This window comes from Hibiscus syriacus, unplaced genomic scaffold, assembly GCF_006381635.1.
Source record: "Hibiscus syriacus cultivar Baekdansim isolate YM2019G1 unplaced genomic scaffold, ASM638163v2 tig00110621_pilon, whole genome shotgun sequence".
Taxonomy (NCBI): domain Eukaryota; kingdom Viridiplantae; phylum Streptophyta; class Magnoliopsida; order Malvales; family Malvaceae; genus Hibiscus; species Hibiscus syriacus.
This window is the reverse complement of record NW_024062802.1, coordinates 2,950,552-2,974,017: the sequence shown is the minus strand read 5'-3', so window position 1 is coordinate 2,974,017 and position 23,466 is coordinate 2,950,552. Positions and strand designations below refer to the sequence as shown.

The window sequence follows — 23,466 nt, the reverse complement described above, 5'->3', positions numbered from 1 at the left end:
AACTCAATTCATAGGTAATTTTAACCAGTTCACTGTCAGAGGCTTTCGTAAATCACCTTCAATGTTAGCAGTGGCGGAGCCACAGTTTTGTGAGGATATATACATATCCGGCTGAAGTTTAAATTTTATTCGATTAATTACTTATTTTTTATATTCTATTAAAAAATATTATTATATTATATCTATTTTAAAAAGTATTTCTAAATCCACCGTTAATATTAATATTAATACAATAAAAAACTCATCACATCCTTACGATAGATGCATGCAAATTAGCAGCGGCGATCATTTCCATGGAGTGGGATGTTTCTAGAGATCATGATTGACAATTGTAATTGTTTAATGTAGTGACAAAATACAACTCATTATTACAAGTCCCCCACAATGCAATACAGATCAAAGGAAGTCGAAAAATTCAGTCCAGGAATGTTCAACAACATATTTTATGATCTTCGATATTACTCAGACGATAGATGCATGCAAATTATTAGCAGCGGCGATCATTTCCATGGAGTGGGATGTTTCTAGAGATCATGATTGACAATTGTAATTGTTTAATGTAGTGACAAAATACAACTTCATTATTACAAGTCCCCCACAATGCAATACAGATCAAAGGAAGTCGAAAAAATTCAGTCCAGGAATGTTCAACACATATTTTATGATCTTCGATATTACTCAGAGAAGATCAATTAACTTATCTTACTGACCATCAAGATAACTTAAAACGTATATTAAATTGGTATGCTTAATAAACTATCAAATGAAGATAATATAAAATTTATGGCTTAATACAAAAAAAATCAAATTATACGTTTTTCTTAGAGTGATGTCTATTTTGTTAGAAAAACTTTAGAAAGAACCCAAAACTTGAAATCTCATTTTAATCTCTAACAACGTCGGCCGTCGCTCTTTACCACTGCGAACTTCACACAACTGCACCTCCACCGACCAATTACTCACGAAAAATCATCAGAACAGGAGCCACGAACCAGAAATGGAGCAAACTATCATGCGAGCTCAACGAAGAACAAAGCTGCAAATCGCAACACCACACGATCTCGATGGTCAATCGATAGTAAATGACGACGTCTGATTAGGAGATGACAAGGCGATGTTGACGGCATTGGTCGTGACCGACAATGAATGTAAGTTAAGGTTAGGGATTTGAGAATTTTAGGGATTTGGAGTTTTTTTGTAATTTAAGAGAAATTAGAGTTTTAAATATAATTATATTTTTTTAAAAAAAATGTGATTTTCAAAATTGTATGAATGAAACACGTGTCACTTAACGAAATTTTTTAATAGTCGTTACGGCCAATGCACCTAAAGTGATAACATTTATAATATTAGACACCTGAATTGACCGAAAAATTTAGATACCACTTTAAGAAAAAGTGTATAGTTTGGACATTTTTGTATATTAAGCTAAAATTTATCTATAACAAAAATTAAATATTTTCTTTCATAAACAATCAAATTTGATATACATACGTCATAACAGAATAATAATTCTTTAAAGTATAAAGACTTCAAAATCTTAATAGTGAAACAATTAATTTGATTTAAGAAAAAAATTAGAAAATACATTGATTAAGAAACACTTTGAGTGTTACATAAAATAAGATGCATCTAATCAATTATTATTTTTATAAATTGTTGATTAGATGTAACTACACACTATGAATAAATATATTTTTATATTACTTTTGTTAATTAATTATAAAAATGTATTATTGTAGTTAAAAAATGACATTTATATATGGCAAGGGGAATGTGGCTTTGAATGCGCAAGCAAACGCACGAAGTTCCACTCCCCACGCAAACTTTATCACCTTCTATTACCATCACCCTACAATACGGACAACGAGAGACATCCATTAGGCAACGTTGTATTACCTGCCACTGACGGTAACTCTATCCTTCCACTATGTGACAATTACCTTTTTCTCCCGTTTTCATCATCCTCTTACGAATACATTTCGAGATCTATAAAAGCTGACCTAGATTTCCGTTCCTTCTTCCTGAAACAGTTAACTCATCGTTCCTCTCTCCGACTGATCTAGTGCTCGTACCCTTTAGATCTCTCCCGGTAAGTATTGTCTTTTCTGATATTTTTGCTGTTTTATTCTTTTGAATTTGGCGAAATCAGAACCATTGATTATTGATCATTTTTTTCTTTTCACGATGACTAGTTTTTGTTGTTGTTTCTGATGTTTGATTGTTTCTTGTAATCATCGTATGGATACGGTTTTCTGATCTCTCTTTTCTTGGATTAATTTCTGATGTATGGTTGGATAGCTGCATGATTCGTTGTTTAAGTCATTTTTGTTAGACTTATTTGAATTGTTTGGTCGATGATTGATATTAGTCCGTCAAATCTATTTAATCGTTTTTAACAGTCCGATATAAAAGATCTCCTGGGAACCGTTAAGGTATATCTATTAAGTATACAACACGGTACCGGTTTTTGCTGAATTGACTGACCTGCGTGTGCTGCAAAAATTCTCAGATGCGATTATTATTAATTTAAAAAAATGGTGTTGATTTTGGTGCAAGGGAAATAAAATTTGTATTCTCTTTGAGGAAAATAGTTCTCTTAAAAAATGTTATTTTCATATTATTTCTTTGTCAAAATCTTTAGTCCATGTTAATCATCAGGAATTGCTTTTAGTTTTCTTATCGTTAATTTGTAGTTTTATAGTTTTATTCGGTTTCTATTTCTTAGTGGATTTCTTTACTATTAACTTCTAAGTTCCCCCCTCTCTTTCTCGACAAGGAAGCAAGCTGTATGGAATCCTTTATTTTGTTTTCTCCTGTTTTGAAAGTAATTAATACTATTAACTCTAGGAGCATTGAAGTCTTAAAATGGCGGATAATGGGGAAGAAAAGGAAAACATCCCACGTGGTAATGAATGGGAAGTTGTGTCCCTGACTGCATCTGCATATGCTGCCGCTCCTGGTCCAAAAGAAGTTGAAACAAAGGATGATAGCATAGGTGATTTATATGAAGTGAAAGAAGCAGAAACTTCTCGTGCTTTATTCATGTCCATCACTTTGTCTTTCCCCCCAGCGAGCATGAGAATTTGCTACTGGAACTCAATAATACTAGCGACATGTTGACAAGGACGTGGGCCCTGAATCTGGTGTTGTAGAAGAAGGTGATAGATCTAGGACAAAGGAAGAAGAAGATTGGTCACTGAAGGGTTGAATGCACATGACGAATTTCCAGGTATGGAATTTTTTGATGAGAAACATGGTCCAGAGTTTGAAGAAGGAACAACAATGCAAGGACTGGATTTGATCAACAAGGACCAGAGTTGTATAGTGCTGCTACATTTAGTTCTTTCCATAGCGAGGAAGCTCTCGGTGGATCAACCACCGCTGTTTCTGAGCTTATTGAAGCTTCTGAACAAGACTTCGGTTTTCCTTCAGACATGCCTGAGTCTGCAAAGCCTCTACAAGATGATAAATCTGATGGCTCTGATCTCCCTTGCGAAGCTTGGTGGAAGAGAAGAGCAATTTCATTGTATGCTCATGCAAAGAGGCAAATGCTTTTTGGTCTGTTTTCGTTGCAGCTGCTGTCTTGGGCCTTGTGATTCTTGGGCAGCGTTGGCAACAAGATAGGTGGCAAGCATTGCAACATAAGTGGCAGCTCAGCCTCAACAATGAGGTATACTTACCGACTGCTAATTGGTCCTTTCAGATTTAACGGGGATGCATATTTTACTTCTCTTTGCATTTTGTAAAGCTAATGCTGCTTTGATTTTTCATTTTTCTTGAGTTTCTGTTTGGCTCTTACCCGAATACACGTGTGAGGATATGAACCCCCCCCCCCGAAAAAAAAAGACAGAAAAGCTTTTACATAAATAAATATACCTTTGTCCGGTACATGTCCTCATTTTACATTCATGCTTGAGTCCAAATGACAGCCATAAAACATTTACTTTTGTGAAGTAAGAGGTATTGAAAAGGCAGGTTCTGCATTTTACCTAGTGTTTTCATATTATCATGATATGTGAGTCTACATGAACATGGACATGTATGGAGACTACTGAATTGATATAATTGGGCGGTTGGTTAAGTTTGTTGTGTAATATTTTGCAAAAAAAAAACCTATTTCTTGGTTGGACTAAGTATAGAGGAATTAAAGAAAAGAAAGGAAACAAGATCCTATGCCTACTATTTTATATGTTTTTAGTAACTCCCTGCATGTTGAGATATCTGTTCGTTGTAGGAGGCTGTCTTAGATCTAAACTGTTCTAGTACTATGCATTTTGAGCATGCTGCCTTCTTATTTCTCTATCCCTTTCTCCCTCTTCTTTTTCTCTCATCTATGACCTACCGTCTTTGTCTTCGGAGATTGACATTTCTTTTTTACCTTTTGAGTTTTGACAGAAGACTGGTAGGGTGCTTGGTTCCATATATCGCCTCAAAGAAGTCATCGCCGGTGGCCACCGCCGAGGTTCTTTTGGGAGGGTCACCTTCCCTAGTGAAAGTTTAAACTTGTGATGATGATGAAAAAGCAAAGTGAGAGAATGACATGGAGAAATTGATTGGGGTATTGATATGCTAGTTTGCTATTTGATTGTCTTTATCTCTCACGAAAAGCTACATAGCTTTCAACCTTAATAGTTTCCGAAATGTGTTTATATTGTTAGCATTGTCTGCGACTTGTTTTTATTTTTGTGTTATATTTACCACTTACCGCAACCTCACCGAGGTGCCCCTTTGGCCATTTCCTCTATGATTTCATGCATCATCTATGTGTCATAAATGCTAGTAAAGAACCTACTTTAGTAGATTTTCATTTTTTGATGTCCTCTAATAAATTAAACAAAAGCAAAACGATAGAAATTGAGAATTCAATGTTACGTCCCTGATTTGTAACCGATGCGCTTGTTAATCTGTGCATTTTGGTACTATTAATAGGGTTAATAATTTCCTACCGTCATTTAAAGTTGTTTGTACTTGTTATACCATAAAAATGAGAAATTCTATTCTGCGACACTTTTAATATATGTCTAAGAAAATGCGCAACCGATTTTATTATTATTATTTTAATATTTTTGGTAAAAAAATTACTTATTATATAATTATTTCTATATAAAACATTGATTTTTTAACTTTTTTAGTAAAGTGTTCAATAATAATAAAATCGTTAGAAAAAATAATGTTTTAGGTAGTGTTTTATCATATATGTTAACAAAACTGGTAAAGCGTCAAATAATAACAAAATCAGTAGGAAAAGTAATGTTTTAGATAATTTTTTATTGAAAATATTAAAAAATAATAACAAAATCAGTAGAAAAAGTAATGTTTTAGATAATTTTTTATTGAAAATATTAAAAAAATAATAACGAAACCAGTAGAGCGTTTTTTTAGCTGTATATTAAGACTGTCGCGTGAGACTTCCCCCATTAAAATAGAGAAATATTTTGGTTGGATTGGATAGGGGTCAAGGACAATAGGGGTGTGTTAAAATTGGTGAAAACTGATTGAATTCATCCAATTTGACTTTTTGGTTCAGTTTGGTACTTCGGTTGATTTCGATTTTAGTTTGGTTTTGAAGGTATGTTAGTTCGAAAGAAGTTAATTTGATTTCGGTTTTAGATTTAAAGCGGTTTGATCGAGTTTGAACTTTGAATAACCAATTAAATATAATTAAACTAAAACCCAATAACACGATCAAAGTTTAAACCAAAACCTAAAATAAAAATAAACCAAACCTAAACCCAACAACTATTACTCCATATAAATTAAGTTTTTCAATTCTAAAAGTGTAAATATAATTAAAATTAAAAGACAAATCATCTCAATGATCACTAATGTTTATATAAGCTCCTTTATTCAATATATAAGTTTTAAACTTTATGTTATAATTAATAATATGATTAATTTATAACAAACTGATCAAATTATAGCAAAAAATAATAATATATTTTTATTTTTTAAGTAATAGTCCGAACTGGGTAAAAATTTGGAAATGTTCATACCAGGATCTAGTTCTATCTTTTCGTTTAGCCCAACGAATACCATTACACCAATACCTGGCTGGGCCTGGCTTGCCTCACTCCTCCGCACAATATGATAGCATCTCTTCTTGGCGGGAAAACTTATTTCTCCTTTTCTTTTTTCTATTATTTCTACCACCAATCCCAAATACACTCATTTTAGGGTTCTGATTAAACTCAGTTTGGAAGCCTCTCATTCATTTGGCGTATTTCATTCTGTTAATCAGGTAATTCTCTTAGTTTGGTTGCCGACAAAACGTTGAAGAACTAAAAATAAATTTCGAATGCGCCATTTTCTTGATGACTGATAAGCGAATATAATATCCTGTTTTGTTTGTTTGGCTGGAACTTTAATTTCTCGTCTTATTTTCGCCACGATTTACTCTTATTTATCAACGCAGAATGAAGCGTTTGTTGTACCTTTGAACTTTGATTTCACTTTTAGTGTTGAACTGCTATTCTCTTCTTTTTTTCTTAATCTGATTTTTTTAAAATGGAATCTTATTTTGATGTATCAGTGAAGTTGATTGTTTCAATGCAGATTAATGGATATGGAAGGAAGCCCACAAGTTACGAGAAGAACAACTAGGTCTTGCGCTGTTTCCAGCAATGACGTTGAATCTACAAAACCTTCTGAATCCTACAAACCAACTCTCAATGACCTTGCATTCGGAAAACAACCTTTTGGCTTGGAGGATCTCTTGTCTCGTTTTCCCTGCAGACGTACTCAAATTCTAGAGTTTTTACGCTTATTGGGTCCCTTGAATTCCCCCTTGTTCCCGGTTTTGGTCTATGGTGGTCCTTCTACAGGGAAAACCAGTGTTACTCTCCAGGTATTCAGGCATCTAAATCGCCCTTTCATATATTCCAGTTGCGTTACATGTTACAGTCCCAGGATCTTGTTCGAGTCCATGTTGAACCAGTTGTTGTTTCATAGGAAGGACTCAAAACATAGTTATTCTAGTGTAAAACGTTGTGAGAGGCCATCTGATTTTGTGAATTATCTTCGTGAAGCATTGGAGAATGTGATTTCTAGTCTCAAGGGGAATTCAGGGAAATCAAATTCTAAGATGAGCGGACGACCTGATGGAACTATGGTTTACTTGGTTTTTGATAATTTGGAGTGTGTTCGATATTGGGATAAAAGTTCTACTATATTACCCTTTTTATTTAACCTTTATGATATTTTAAAGATGCCCGAGGTTGGTTTGATCTTTATTAGCAATATCTCACCTGATATGTATTACTTGAATATTGGTTATGTGGAGCCAATTCCTCTTTATTTTCTCAACTACACTGAAGATGATCTTCGCCATATTTTTATGGTAAATCAAACCAACCGCAAGCTGTATGCCTCCTTCCTTGAGTAAGTACCCAGATCAGAAGCCAGTGAACCCTTCTTTTGTGTGCATCAACTAATGAAACTCTTCCTTCTTTTATGTCACACAGTGTTGTGCTAAGGCCTTTCTGTAGAGTTACCAGACGTGTAGATGAGTTGGCTGCGGCCCTTTCTTCATTATTTAAAAAGTACTGTGAACCCTTAAGTGACAAGGAAGTTGCTCCCAATGAAGAAATGAAGAGAAAGTTGTTTAGTCAGATTCGACCGCATATTTCTTCTGCATTGAATGAAACATTCCAGGTTAGATCTCAACCACTTCTCGGAGCTGAAGCTAACAAGACAAAGAAAACAAATAGTTCAAAGATGTCAGGAATTCTAGAAGACTTTGATAAGATAGATTTTCACATGTCCACTTCTGCAAAGTATCTTCTTATTTCGGCATTCCTTGCTTCAAGAAACCCTGCCACCCTTGATGCTTCACTATTTGATTCAACGGGGGTTTCTGATAGTCGCAAAAGAAAGAGGAAGTAAGCACAACAATAACTATTTAGTTTTTTCTTTAAGAATACACTTCTAGGCCATGGAGCTACTATTGACCATATGGGAAAAAGTAGTATGATAATGGAGTCTAGCTGTCCATTAGAGCTCCCTTGTTCTACTGTAATGATTTGCTTTAACTCTTCCATTGGATATGAATTTCGGTCTATTATCCCTGTCATGTGGAAAGTACTGCAGTTGTGCTTGAAGGAGCAACTTCAATTACAAGCTAAGAACATCTTATTCTGGAATATGTAGTGTAGTATTTGCTGATTTGATCATGCTACACAGCTAATTGATTTAATGGTGCTGGTCCGGATCTTAATTATTAGTACATATAAATGATCTTTTGTAACCTGATGATTCGAAATTGTTTTGCCCTGCAAGTCGCTTGCTTAGATACTCCATTCTCTCTAAGAACTAATGACCTCATCTAATTTTCTCTATGCATCTTGTTTTACTTGTAAAGTAAATTTTGACTGAATACTTTTGTCTGTAGGGCCTCTGAGAAATCAATGGATCAGAAGGAAATGGCGGAGCAGGAATTGCATATGAAAGGGCCTGGAACGTTTCCATTAGAGAGGTTATTAGCCATATTTCAGTGTATAACTTCTTTAGCAGAAGATTCCCTTGATGAAGAAGAAAGTCGGGAGCTAACAACTGAGGGAAGTAGTAGAGGACTGATGTCTGATGTACTATTGCAGCTGTCTAGTCTATGCAATGCTAATTTTATCATTAAAGGAGGAAGCTGTCCATTGGAGGGGTCAACTCGATATCGTACTGCAGTAAGTGAAGATCTAGCTTTGAAGGTAATCTTTTCAACATCTGTCTTGTAACTTTACAAGAAACTTTGATCTAATATGTTATGTTATTATACTGTGTCTATGCAAACCTTAATTCTATTTTAACCGAATACAGGTGGCAAGGAGCCTTAAGTTCCCTTTATCAAAATACTTATACAGAAGATAATCTTGATGTGAAGAGATGCTTCATCATCATCAATTTTTCTTTGTCAACCGATTATGAAGGAGCATATGAAAATTCCAAGGTGATAATTTTTGTTTAATATGTATTTTGTTTGGAACTGTCGTACGTAGATGTTAAATTTGTTAACCTAACGCCATGGACGAGGAATCAAGGAATAAATCGACAATCATAGTCCATGGTCCTCGTAGTCTGATATTGTAACTCACTTACAGAGGAATTCTGTTTAGCAACGTAGTCGATAACTGCAGGTGATAATTTTTGTTTGATATAGCCTCCCGAATTCTTGTTTTTAACATTGCTCAACTTCTGGTTATGGTTCTCATAATCTTCTTATGCCCAAAAATGTATGGAATTTTACATCCAGAAAAGGATTTGTGGTCTCTATTCTGATTGCGAATGTCTCATGGAAATGGACTGCCGACACCTATTTTGGTAATCTATGGGTTATATTGTGGTGCATGTGCTGATATTGATATTTTTAGAGAAATAACCAACTCAAAAGATAGAAAGCATTCAAAGCATACACATACAAAAAGGGTAAATGATAATCACTAATAAAATAAAATAAAATAGAAGTACATATATTACAATGCATCAATCAGTCAAAAAAATCATGTTTCTTCAAATAACTTTGATTGAATGATTGTGAAATTATAGAAAATAAAGTACATATATTAAAATGCTCTCAATCCCTAAAACATGAGTAAATTGATTTCACAAAAGGACACGATTCTAATTAAACTACCCAAACTCTTTTTTCAACTTAAAGGATAATAAATATTTATATTAAAAAATAATAAATATTTAAACGTCTTTTAAATTTATATCTTCATAAATGTATAAGAACAATTATACATTGGCCAATCTTCTGTCCTTCGTGCCGAACTTTGAAGAATTTATGAAAGCCTTAATTTATCCTGGAATCATGGCTATGATAAGGTCCAATGCCAAATGGACAACTCAGTGGCTTATAACCTAATCACTTCTTCAGATCCCTTGTCATCTCATACTACTATGGTGTTGGGAATTAAACAGAGTACGAGTAATTTTCTTATAATCAGATTAGTGAGAATGCGAAATAAAAGCGGAAAAATAATACCCGAAATTGATAACGGAGTTCAACCAATTTGCTTATGTCTCTGCACTGCTACAGATCTTTTACTAAGAGAGAAAATTTACAGGTGTTTACAAAACACTCACTACTCACAAGAAAACTCTCTAGTATTGGGAGAAAAAAAAATGATTTTTGGGATGATTTTGAAGCTAAATGAGCTAGGGTATTTATAGTTGAAACTTAGGTACTAATCTTTGAAAATACCCTAAAGTGCAATGACTAAAGTGAATTTACCCATTCCTATTTTCAACAAACATCTACCAAACTTTACCAAACTTTAAAAAACATTTACCAAACTTTGAAAAACATTTTTCAAAGTTGGTTACCAAACTTTGAAACTAACTTTTAACAATCTCCTACTTGAAGACTGATTTTAATCTGTCTTCACACCTCGATCAATGCAACAGTATTTTTGGTCTTGTTATTCTAGCATGCCAACTGAAGTTGAACACAACTTCAGTTTGTCCGTAGTCACCGTCTTTGTCAACATGTCTGCCGAATTTTGAGCTCCACTAATCTTTTCAAGTTTCAAAATCCCATCTTCCAGAAAAGATCGGATAAAATGATATCTTAATTGTATGTGCTTCATCCTGGAATGAAAAGACGGATTATTTGCTATATGGATAGCACTTTGACTGTCGCAATACAAGACATTGTTTTCTTGTTTCTTGCCTAACTCTTCCAAGAAACTTTGGAGCCAAACCATCTCATTGCTGCCTTCCGTAACAACGACATATTCTGCTTCAGTTGTGGAGAGAGCAACTATCTTCTGTAGTTGAGAAACCCAACTCACTGCAGTTCCTCCTAGAGTATAGACATACCATGTAGTGCTCCTTCTGATGTCAATATTTCCAGCTAAGTCAGCATCTACATAGCCTGTCAGTGTCGTATCTCCACCTTTGAAAAAAAGTGCTTTGTTTGTAGTACCCCGCAGATATCTGAGGATCCATTTGACTGCTTCCCAGTGTACCTTGCCCAGATTATTCATGTACCTGCTAACAGCTCCCACTGCTTGAGCAGTATCTGGTCTGGTACAAACCATGGCATACATTAGACTTCCAATTGCTGAGGCATACGGCACCTTCACCATGTGTGCACGTTCTTCCTCCGTCTTTGGTGATTGTTCTTTGAAGAGTCTAAAATGAACACCTAAAGGTGTACTTACTGGTTTAGCATCTTGCATGTTGAACCTGGAGAGTACTTTGTTGATGTACTCAGCCTGTGATAACATCAAAGTCCCTGACTTTGTGTCTCTCTTGATCCTCATCCCAAAAATCTGCTTTGCAGCGCCCAGATCCTTCATAGCAAACTGCTTCGACAATTTTTGCTTCAAGTGTATAATCTTTTGCATGTTTGAGCCTGCAACGAGCATGTCATCAACGTACAGCAATAAAATAATGAAGTTATTGTCGAACCTCTTGATGTAGCAACAATGATCTGCTTGGCATCTGGTAAAACCACTACTACCCATGAAGCTATCGAACTTCTTGTACCATTGTCTAGGAGCTTATTTTAAACCATACAAGCTCTTCTTCAACCTGCAGACCAGGTTTTTCTTGCATGCCTCTATGAAGCCTTCTGGCTGCCTCATATAGATTTCTTTCTCCAAATCACCATGAAGGAAAGTTGTCTTTACATCTAACTGCTCAATATGTAAATTCTCTGCAGCTACAATTTTCAATACTAGTCTGATTGTAGACTGTTTCACGACTGGAGAGAAAATTTCATTGTAGTAAATACCTTCTTTTTGTTGAAAACCTTTGACAACCAATCTTGTTTTATAGCGTTTGCTCCCATCGTGCTCTTCTTTGATCCTGTAAATCCACTTGTTATAGAGCGCTCTCTTGTCTGGTGGTAATTCAGCTAATTCCCATGTTTGATTTGACATAAGCGAGTCCATCTCATCTTTCATTGAAGACTCTCACTTGACTGAATCCTCCACCTGCATTGTTTCATCATAGCACTCTGGTTTACCATTGTCAGTCAGCAACAAGTAGTGCAAAGAAGGCGAATATCGTTGGGTTGGTTTAGGAATTCTGGAGGAGCGTCTCAGTTCTGGTGTACGTGGTTCTTCTTAAACTGCTTCAAGATTGATCTAAACATCATTTCCAGAAATCTCCTCGAACTTAGCAAATTCCTTTGTTTCAGCTTCTGTATTGGAGCTACTTGATTCTATGGTTGACCTGTCTTTGTACATCACATTCTCATTGAAAATGACGTCTCTGTTTCTGATGTTCTTCCGATTTTCATAGTCCCAAAACCAGTAACCGAACTCATCACCGCCATAACCAACAAAGGCACATTTGTTGGACTTGGCATCAAGTTTACTTCTTTCAGCAGAATCTATGTGTACATAAGAAATACAACCAAACACTCTTAAGTGTGAAAGGTTTATTTCTTTCTTGCTCCAAACTTCCTCTGGTATTCTGCCATCCAAAGGAAATGAAGGCCCATGGTTGATCAGGTAAGCTGTAATGTTGATAGCTTCAGCCCATATAAATTTGGGCAATCCGGCATGTATCATCATGCTTCTGGCACGTTCATTCAGAGTTCTGTTCATGCGCTCTGCTACGCCATTTTGCTGTGGTGTCATGGGAACTGTTATCTCCATCTTGATCCCATTGCTTGCGCAAAATTCTATGAATCTGTTGTTTCTGTACTCTCCTCCATTGTTAGACCTCAGTCGCTTGACTTTCAAACCAGTCTCATTTTCCACCATAACCTTCAATTTTCTGAAGGTATCAAAGACTTCTGATTTCTTCTTCGGAAAATAATCTCACACCTTCCTTGTAGAATCATCGATGAAGGTGACATAATATAGTGAGCCTGCAAGAGATGGAACTGGAGATGGTCCCCATACATCAGTATGAACTAACTCTAACTTTTCTGCCTTGGGTGTCTTGCCAATCTTTGCAAAACTGACTTTCTTTTGTTTGCCAAAGATACAATCCTCACATAGTCCGACATCTACATTCTTTAGATCCGACAGCTTCCCTTTTGACAAAAGTGTCTTCATCCCTTTCTCGCTCATATGACCAAGCCTTTGGTGCCATAGGTTTGATTTTCAATTAGCATCTGCTACAACAATGATATTCTCTAAATTTGATGTTATATAGAGAGTACTAGTCTTTTTACCACGAGCAATGACAAGTGGTCTTTTGGTAATCTTCCATTCACAGCCTGAAAAGGTTGTGTTATATCCTTCTCCATCAAGCTGTCCTACAGAAATCAAATTTCTTTTGAGGCTAGGAATATGTCTCACTCCCTTCAGCGTCCAGGTGGTCTGGTTTGGCAGCTTTAGTCGGATGTCTCCTCTTCCGACGATCTTCAAGGTTTCATCATCAGCTAGATGAACCTTCCCAAAATCACCACTGACATAGTTCTCCATAATTTCTTGGCATGAGGTGGAGTGGAAAGATGCCCCTGAATCCAAGATCCATGATTCAATTGGACTGTTGACGCTTAGAATCATGGCATCACCTGTCTTCTCCGTCATGTTGGTAGATTCCTGTGCGCCGGTATTTTTTTCGGTGCTCGGCAATCTTTTTTAAAGTGACCCTTCTTGCCGCAATTATAACAGGTAAAATCTTTATTTCATGTTCTTGTTTTCCCCTTCTGGATTTCGATCTGCCACGATTTGAATTCCTTTATGAAGTTCTCCCTCTAGACTCCGTGTGCAAGGCTGAGGAGGTTGATGCTTCACTCGATTCTCTCCGTCGAATTTCTTCACTCAATACCAGATCCCGAACATCGTCGAATTTTAATTTTACTGTTTCCCGACGAGCTGTTGACTGTTGTAACAGTAGCATTCCAATTGTCTGGTAGAGATGATAAGAGAATTAAAGCTCGAACTTTATCATCGAATTCAATTTCCACTGAACTCAACTGCGTTGTGATTGTGTTGAGTTCATTTAGGTGTTGAGCCACTGATGCCCCTTCCGCCATCCGCAAATTGAATAATCGTCTCATCAAATGAACTTTGTTTGAGGCCGATGGCTTCTCATACATACTGGAGAGAGCCATCATAAGACCCGCCGTGGTCTTTTCCTTTGCTATGTTGAAAGCAACATTTCGGGACAACGTCAGTCGGATAATTCCGAGGGCTTGTTTGTCGGTAAGAGCCCAGTCTTCATTCTTCATGCCCTCTGGTTGTTTTCCTGAGAGAGATTGATATAGATTTTTCTGGTACAGAAAATCTTCAATCTGCATCTTCCAAAAGCTAAAGTCCGCACCATCGAACTTTTCAATTTTCACATTCCCTTCGTCTGCAGCCATCGCTCCCACTCGAATCTGGCTTCTTCGGATCGTTTCAGACAATTTGTGCGAACCACCCGTGTATTATAACACCTCCGTCGACAAACTCGTATCGCCGACAAAATTTTTACTATTCACGAAATTTATTATTCATGTGAATAGTAATGAATAATAACCTCGCAAAAATTGACAAAATTCACCACCAAAAGCTCTGATTACCAATTGTTGGAAATTAAACAGAATACGAGTACTTTTCCTATAACTAGATTAGTGAGAATGCGAAATAAATCGGAAAATAATACCCGAAATTGATTACGGAGTTCAGCCAATTTGCTTACGTCTCCGGACTGCTGCAGATCTTTTACTAAGAGAGAAAATTTACAGGTGTTTACAAAACACTCACTACTCACAAGAAAACCCTATAGTATTGGGAGAAAGAAATGATTTTTGGGATGATTTTGAATCTAAATGAGCTAAGGTATTTATAGTTGAAACTTAGGGACTAATCATTGAAAATACCCTAAAGTGCAATGACTAAAGTGAATTTACTTATTCCTATTTTCAACAAACATCTACCAAACTTTACCAAACTTTAAAAAATATTTTTCAAAGAAACATTTACCAAACTTTGAAACTAACTTTTAACATCTGGTTCGTCTAATTAACCAGTTTACTTCTCCAAACTAGTCACTGGACTTCAAACTGATTAAGCGTGAAGTGAACTCGACCGCCGATAGTCTTGTCAAAACTGATATCAATACTGATAGAACCACACGCATCTTCTCGACTGCTCCACCTGCTCTTCATAGTACTCTTCTTAGTGATTTCCACGGGACACCTCATCAGAGGCCTAATGCCCCCGTAATGTAATAAGGCTCCTGCCTCCTTTAGTATTCAAAATGTTGTTAGAGAAGAAAATTAAAAAAATAAGAGAAATGATGTTGTTATTCAAAGGAACAGTCTGTCCTTAATAATTTCCTTCATTATAATTTCACCTATAAATCCTCTTTCTATATACTCCATTTTTGTATTATCACTCTCTTCTTATTCTTTTCTGGGTTTTTTTTTCTATATCTTTTTTCATGGACATAAAAACAGAAAAATAAAGCAAAACACTCATTTTTTTAACGTAAAAATATCACTTTTTGAATAATACCCATCCTTTTAGGTGAGTTTCTTTCTTTTTAATTATCTCGAGAAAATTTTGGAGGTAGGAGAGTGGTTGTTTTGTTGTAGTTAGAGAGAACAATGGATATATCAACTGCTTTGCTCAGCTTACCTACTGTGGTTCATGTTCACCTCACGGTCGTTAAGTGGTCCACGTGTCTGGACTCTATTGGGTAATCTGTCGGGCTTTTTGAGAACTGTGACCATAGTACTAAATTGCAATCACAACGTTATGTAACAGTCGCATTGTAACGATTTTGAATGTCACTGTAATGCAATATTAATTCAACGCGATAAGAGAATCATATTATAACTTTTGCGGTCTAAAACTATTATGTAACACCACAATAGGCAAAAAATTACGCCGCAACAACGCTGCATTGAACATCTAAATTGTCTAAAATATAAAATTATATAGATAAAATACTTGAATAGTTTGACTTAACAAAAAAATAATATTAACATTAAAAGAAACATTTAACTTATGATACATCTCTATCTAATAATTGAAGATTGATTATAAGAATATGTCATTAAATAATAGTTAATATTAGAGTATTAAAATATGAATGTAAAATGTATAAATATAATGTTTTAGAAATAATGTGATTTTTAGAAATAAATCACTCCCGTAAAAGTCGTTACGCATTACATAATGATCATAGTGTCTGTAATCGTGATACCGTAACCGTATTTACGACGGACACCGCAACCACAATTTAATACTATGACTGTGACCTTATGCTCGACTAGATCTCCGACATCCTCCGAGCTTGCGGCGGCACGTACCAGAGCTGCATTTGTGCCTTCCCCTTCTTGGCTCGTAAACAAGGTCTCGTGACGGTCACGTGCGACCCGAGGAGCACATCCTCAAGTCTCGTTTCGACAATTATCCTAAAGGTCCCACGTGGCAGGCCGTGTTCTGGCCTATTCTTGAGGAAGCTCAAAGCCGAAGCCAGCCCGTTGATATACAAGACGTGTTGCTTAGGCTCACTTTTGATAATATTTGCGGCTTGGCTTTCGGAAGGGATCCACAAACATGCGTCCCTGCAAAGGTTTATTTTGCCCGAAGTTTTGTGGAAGCTAAAGAGATGGTTCCGGTTTGGCTTAGAAGTGAACCTGAGCCGAAGCCTTGTCCATATGGCTGAATATTTATCCAACATCGTCAATTCACGTAAGCAAGAATTGCTTTGCCAGCAAAAAGATGGAAACCCACACGACGATTTGCTCTCGAGGTTCATGAAGAAAAAAGAACCATATTTGGACGAGTTTCTCCAATACATGGCACACAATTTTATCTTGACGTTATACATTTGTTGTTGCTCTCAGTTGGTTCTTCTGACTTATCATCCAACATCCAATGGTCGAAGACAAAATCTTATGTGAAATCTACACTATCCTAATAGACACACGTGGCATCAACATGTCAACTTGGTTTGAGGAAACTCTAAAGTTCGAATAACTTGACTGATTGATATATTTAAAGGCGATATTGTTTGAAACCTTAAACTGTACCCTTCAGTCCCTGAAGATTCAAAACACGTGGTGGCCGATGACATATTATCAGATGGAACATTCGTTCAGACAGGATCATCAGTGACATATTCAATATATTCAGTAGGGAGAACGAGGTCGACGTGGGGCGATGATTGCCTAGAGTTCCGTCCCAAAGGTGGTTATCAATAGACGGGAAGGAGTTCATCAAGCATGACTCCTATAAATTTGCAGCATTCAACATCGGGTCGAAAATATGTTTGGGGAAAGGCTTGGCTTATCTACAGATGAAATCGGCGGCCGCAGCAGCGCTGTTGAGGCATAAACTGACGTTGATGGCTGGCTATAAGGTGGAGCAGAAGATGTCACTAACAGGGTATCAAATAGCGTTCCGAAACCGTGATAGCGGCCGTGATATTGCGGTTGCGCCACCGTCCGAAACTGGTTTTGATGGTTTTTGCGGTGGGTCACGGATTCACACCAATATCGGTTGATTGCGCCCGTAATTTAACGGGAAACGGACGATTGCGCCAATAACGGGATGCAACCACCGTTATTCAACTGTGATTCCAAGACAAAATCAAAACCAACCTCTGCTGCTATCAATTGTAAACGAAAACAAAAATGAAAATGAAGAGACTTTGGATTCCCGAGTTAGCTCTGACCAGTTTTGGATAGAAGATGCGCCGGAGAAAATCCTTCGAGTAGCAGATGATGATCGTCAATTCCTTTACCCACCATGAGCAGTTTGTGGGTTTATGGATCGTTTTGACAGAAGATTTTGTTTTTGAATAGTTTTGAAGTCCACCCTCCTCCCCTCTTTGGCCTCCATTCTCTCATATTTGGAAATGAAATGAGTGAAAATTGAAGAATAGTGAAATGGGTGGGGCTGTGGGGTGAAGAAGAGTGAACTGGGGAGTGAAGAAGAGTGAAATGAAAAGTCTTCCCTGATTGACGTCCGCTTCAAATTAGGAAATTTGATCCCTCGTTTTCACAACACTTCACTCGTGTTTTCTTCTTATTCTTTTCAAGGCTTAATATACCATTGATTTATGAGTTATATATACATTATTTTAATATTTAAATCATTATTTTATTATAATTACCAAAAAAATACTGATATATTATAATATCTGATATTTTTTAATGTCCATAATTTGAATAAAATAAGATATATAACAAAATTAAAAAAATGAGAAAAGATATATAATTAAGAAGTCAAACCATGAATTAATTATTTAAGTTTTTTAAATAGATTCATTATTTAAGTTATGTACTCATTTTAGATATTTAGATGTTAGGGTGATTAAATCTTTGGTAAAAATATGAATTTTTTAAGAAGAGAAATGTATTATTTTTTCCCTTTTTTATATTTTCAGTTGTAACCTTTGTATTTATATTTCAATATAAATAATATCTAGTAAAAATTAGGGAAAAATGAATAATCACTTTATAAATATTTCACTAATATCATTTTAAGGCTGATTTCACGATTTAATTTGTTAACTTTAATACCTAAATTATGAAAAATTCCATTTTATAAAAAATATAAAATTATAAGAAAAGTCCTTTAAATAAATAAATAAATGTCTAAAAAACTATTCAGGGTTTAAGTTTAATCATACATGTGTTCCTCAACCCGTGATGGGTTTGATTGCTGCCTTATGACCTAAGGTTGTGTATCTTAAGGCTGAGGATGTAGCAAATGCAGCACTCTACCTAGCAAGTGAAGACCAAAGATATGTTAGAATGCATCATTTGTTCATAGACGTGGGTTTTACTGTGCCAATCCGTCATTCTACATGTTTCAATGCCCCGATAATGACCATTCATATAATATTCTAATGAATTTTAATAATTTTTTTATAAATTTTAAGTTTCTTAATTTTTTAATTTCTTAGATTTTTTTAATCTCATAGTTATAGCAAAGTTTATTTTTATCCATTTTAATTTCTTATTTTTTTCCTATGTTGATTGTTGATAGTCTTATTTCTTTTAAATAATAATGTATTCGTTAATTAATTATCTTATCCTATCATCGGGTTTTTAAAGTTTCTATTTGATTAAACTATATTATATATATGTCAATTTCGCTTAGAAAACATTTTAAAAATCATTAAAAATGATTTCTAATAATTATAATTATTTTTGTTATGTTTTAAGATAAATTGTGCAAAATTTAAAAAATTTACGACCGCGACACCCGCAGTGAACGCAATGACATCCGTTATGTCCGCAACCGCGATAAACGCGATGTGACAAAAAACGTGACCGCAAACGCTATTTGATACCCTGGTCACTAACATTGTTTATGAAGTATGGCCTTAAAGTTAACGTGCATGAGAGAGATTTAGGAGCAATTGTTGAAAACATTATCAATGAAGAGAAAATGTAGAGGTAAAGTGTGAATTTTTAGTGCGGCGAGCGGTAGCTTCGGTGAAGAATATTTAAGGCATGAAGGAGCCGGAGGGGGCCACTGAGTTATATTTTTCACGGATATTGAGCCAGAAGGAAGTTAGGTACATAATCAATGGCAAATCTTTTATAAGAGGGAGAGGTATTTTCATTTTATTTTACAATTCAATATATATATTATACTCTGATGATTAAGGGACACGAACAACTTTGAGGAAAAGAAAAATGTCATTCTTGACAAGAAACACTGATGATTAAGGGAATTACTCTTCCAAATTAGAAAATAAGCCTTACTAATTACGTTTATGCAAGGATGATCTTATCAATATGTAGTTATTAGTCCTGGCACTTACAGACATGTCAAACTAATTTGGCCATGTATAAATTGCTGAAAAGTACATTATATTCTATTTTCAGAAACTCACAGCATAGCGTGGGCCAATGTCTTGGTGATTGGAGTAAAGACCTGACTGAGAGAATGCATCTGATCCCTGTCAAGGAAAAAAGGAATTTATAGATCACTATCTCTGCCAAAGTTGACAGATCAGTTAGTGGACACCTAAAACCAAACACCTAAGTCAGTTTCTTCGGTCAGTCTAATCAGGAGTTTACAATGCTACATATATTAACAACACAAATTCAAAGCTGAGCTGAAACTTAAAATAAATAAATAAATGATACCTGACTACATGCCATGCACAGCAGAGACATAGCAGGTGTTCTGACATAGGTTAGCTGTGTAAGGAAGAAGGCAGGCCCCAGAAAGCCTATCGATTGCATGATCTGCAAAAATAATTGGTTACGGGCATGATTACGTAAAAGGACTCGAGTAGTCTTTCCTACAACCACTGTACCATTGATTCCACTGAAGTACTAAATTTCCTTTTCAGCTCATCGATCAGAAGGTTGGGTGTTAGACTTGTACTATATAAACGAGAATGAATTTAGATAAGAATCAGAAAGGTTATAGCAGAAGAATCAATAAAATACTACAAGTTGGTACATTCAAGCATTTTATAATCTTTTGAAATAAATCAAACTTAAGAATCAAAGGAGAACTAATCCTTGCCTTACGCACTGCCGTTATGGAAAAACCTTTGCCCACGAGTGTATCAGCGATCCACCCTCCTATATTTGCAAAGACAGCCATAGTCAACCAAGACAATACGCAGAGGAGTCAGGATTCGGTGAGGTTGAAGTCAAACTTTAAAACCTGTAAGAACCACCATGACATTTACTATCGTGAGACAGCAAAATCAAGATTTAAATATAATTTTTCAGCTGTAACAAATTCAGCAATTAATGATCTGTAAATCTAATACCCAGCACTCTTGGAATGTATTTTGGCAGGTAAAGGTGTATTCATGGAAAGGCATGGTCTGCAAGTTTGCAACAGCAATACAGCCTGCACAGGAGCTGCAAGCCATATGCAATTAATGCCTCTTATTCAGCAAGGCAACAAGTGCTGAGCATTGCTGCCAATTAGACTGTACTCAATGCCAATTGTAAAGGTGAGATTGTTCATTGATCATTGTTCAAATACCTGATTGTAGTACGTAGGCATCCATGTCAGGAGGACAAAAGTTCCCCAATTATGGTAGAAGCGAGAGATTATAAGAGCCCAAACAGGAGTTTTTGATCAGATTAATCGCCATGATTAACCGCCAATGGACTGGAAGTCGTCTACCAACAGATCGCCCAGAAAGTCTCAGTCCGATCTGGTCAATGTTGACAAAATTAGTCGCTTTATCAAAGAGCAGGCTGAAGAAATCCAGAAGCTGTTTGGTCAATTTACTGGACCAGCCACTTCCGATCTTGCAACTTGTCAACAAGATGGTTCATCCTGTGCTGCCTTACTAAAAAGAAAACTCCAACATGGATTCTTGACTCAGCGGCTTCCGATCACATGACTGGAAATAAAGATCTTTGTGAGTTTCAGCTTCAACATAATCGGTCCTCTATTCGAACAACAAACAATTCTTTATTTGCCATTGCAGGAAGTGGTTCTATTTTTACAATAACATAATCTTGAATGATGTTCTTTAACTTGTAATCTTTTTTCAATCAATAAATTGTCAAAATATTTGAATTATGTTGTCACATTTACTGATAAAACTTGTACTTTGCAGGCAATGCACTCAGAGAGAATGGTTGACAATGCTAGACTGTCGAATGGACTTTACCCTCTTCAAACACAACATATTTCCTCTTCTCCAAATAATCCTACTGGTTTATCTTTTTATGATTTTTCTATTGCATCGGAAATCTCTGATACGTGATGCTATGGTACATTAGGTTACATCACCTTAGTTTTCACTATTTAGCCAAGTTGTCCCCACTTTTCTTCATTAATAAAAAGTCAAATACTTTTCATTGTTCTATCGGCCAACTTATTAAGCACACAAAGAGTCCTTATCCACCTTTTATATATAAACTCTCTTAGCCTTTTTTCCCTGATACATAGTGACATTTAGGCCCTTCTAGAGTCAAAAATATTAATAGTTATAGATGTTTTATCACTTTTATTGATGATTATAGTCGAACTATTTGGACTTACTTACTAAAGGAAAACTCAGAAATTGTCAATGTCTTCAAATATTTTTATTTTATGGTCGAAACCCAATTTCAGAGTCAAATACAAATTCTTCAATATGATAATGGAGTACTTTACTACAACATTGAGAGATCTTTTTAGAGAAAAAAGAGATAGTGCAAATTAGTTATTGTGTTGATAATTTCAAATAAAATGATATTATTGAAAGAAAAAACATTTGTTATATATCGACTACCATCCAAGCTTTATTATAAACACGCCACATGTCATATTTTGAATGATTTGATAATTGTTTTTAACGTTTGTGACCAACTATACATTGGTGACAAAAAAACATTAAATACATACCTTATTCCAAAAACACTTTATAATTTAAATATTTATTTTTTAATTAAACAAAAAAACTGTCTATAAATTAAATTATAATCATACCAATACTATAGAACATCATTTCATTATAGAAATGGTAAAGATAACATTTCCGACAATAAAACAAAGCTCACATGTACAATACCCAAAAGTCATACCAGTACTATAGAACATCATTTCATTACGGAAACGGTAAAAATATTACTGTTGGAATTAGTGAATAAAAGGAATTCCCTGAAGCATGGCACATACCCAAATTATTTCTTGCCATTATACATCGATTCAACCTTACCATCATTTCCTCCAAGCAACAGATACTTATCTTTCCTAGTCAATCCAGTGCATTGGAGCCCCAGAACATCACGCAACACCTTCTGCAAGTGATTCGCCATTTTAAGTATCGTGTTATGTATAATTTAAAGAATGTTAATTTTAATGTTTATGAGTATTGAGATACAAATTAAATCTTATAAATAATAAATTGAAAATTTAATAAGTAATGTTTTAGGTTAAGTTTATGGATAAACGCTTTAAAGTTTACCTTTTGGAACATTAGTTTCTTGAACTAAAAGACTAATTTTTATTGGATTAATAAACGGAATTAGCATTTTCTTTAAAGAGAAGTGCATCTTTGGTATTTCCGGGGTGTCTGAATGGCTGGGCGGATTTGAAAAAAAAAATACTAGAAACAAAAAATGAAAGAAAGAACCACCAAACCCTAACCAACTGTAGCAGCGTTCACGTGTGCGTTTTGCGGTGACGTTTTAACGGACCCTCGCTCCTCTAAAGACGGCGACGCGGCTCGCAAACCTTGGTAGGTATGGACATCGGACCGAAACCCGATTGGGTTGAGTTTTTTTAAAAAAATCGATTTCGGGTTAGGTCGAGTCAGATTTTTTAAAGGTAATGTTCGGGTTGGGTTGGATTCGGATTTATGATGAAAAATATCCGACTCGACCCGAAAAAATATAATTTTACTTTATATATTTAGAAATAATTATAACAATACCCATTTATATATTATTTTTTTAATTAAATCACTGTTTTTATTGAATAAAAATAATATTTTTTTATTATTTCAGGTCGGATCGAATCGGATTCAAATTTTATTTTAAAAAATCAAATCAAATATATATTATAGGATTAAATCAGGTCAAAGAGTCATTATTCTCAACTCAAATCAGGTAGACTAAAAATCCGACTCAGTCTTACCCTAGCTTGG

At 35.4% G+C, this 23,466-nt stretch overlaps 2 protein-coding genes and 2 pseudogenes across 6 annotated transcripts; 3 read left to right on the top strand and 1 right to left on the bottom strand.

Annotated features, from left to right (window-relative positions):
- Positions 1-1,938: 1,938 nt before the first annotated feature.
- Positions 1,939-4,525, top strand: LOC120136211 (annotated as a pseudogene).
- Positions 4,526-6,504: 1,979 nt separating this feature from the next.
- Positions 6,505-9,140, top strand: LOC120136207 (origin of replication complex subunit 5). Of its 4 annotated transcripts, XM_039152314.1 has the most exons (6): positions 6,505-6,847; positions 6,956-6,993; positions 7,030-7,380; positions 7,464-7,880; positions 8,390-8,699; positions 8,809-9,140. In XM_039152314.1, exons 1-6 carry the CDS (start codon positions 6,560-6,562, stop codon positions 8,857-8,859), a joined length of 1,455 nt encoding a protein of 484 aa, XP_039008245.1. In that variant the 5' UTR covers positions 6,505-6,559; the 3' UTR covers positions 8,860-9,140. The 4 variants fall into 4 exon arrangements, with proteins under 4 accessions (XP_039008245.1, XP_039008244.1, XP_039008243.1 ...); XM_039152313.1 differs by having other exon boundaries at positions 6,956-7,380; XM_039152312.1 differs by having other exon boundaries at positions 6,505-6,993.
- Positions 9,141-15,493: 6,353 nt separating this feature from the next.
- On the top strand, positions 15,494-19,322 carry LOC120136209 (annotated as a pseudogene).
- Positions 19,323-19,728: 406 nt separating this feature from the next.
- On the bottom strand, positions 19,729-20,977 carry LOC120136213 (ascorbate transporter, chloroplastic-like). 2 transcript variants are annotated; one of them, XM_039152318.1, is made up of 4 exons: positions 20,865-20,977; positions 20,391-20,534; positions 20,003-20,104; positions 19,729-19,812 (listed from the first exon to the last, which is right to left on the bottom strand). In XM_039152318.1, the coding sequence occupies exons 2-4, from the start codon at positions 20,469-20,471 to the stop codon at positions 19,735-19,737; spliced, it is 261 nt and encodes an 86-aa protein (XP_039008249.1). In that variant the 5' UTR covers positions 20,472-20,534; positions 20,865-20,977; the 3' UTR covers positions 19,729-19,734. The 2 variants fall into 2 exon arrangements, with proteins under 2 accessions (XP_039008249.1, XP_039008250.1); XM_039152319.1 differs by lacking the exon at positions 20,865-20,977 and having other exon boundaries at positions 20,391-20,588.
- Positions 20,978-23,466: the final 2,489 nt, after the last annotated feature.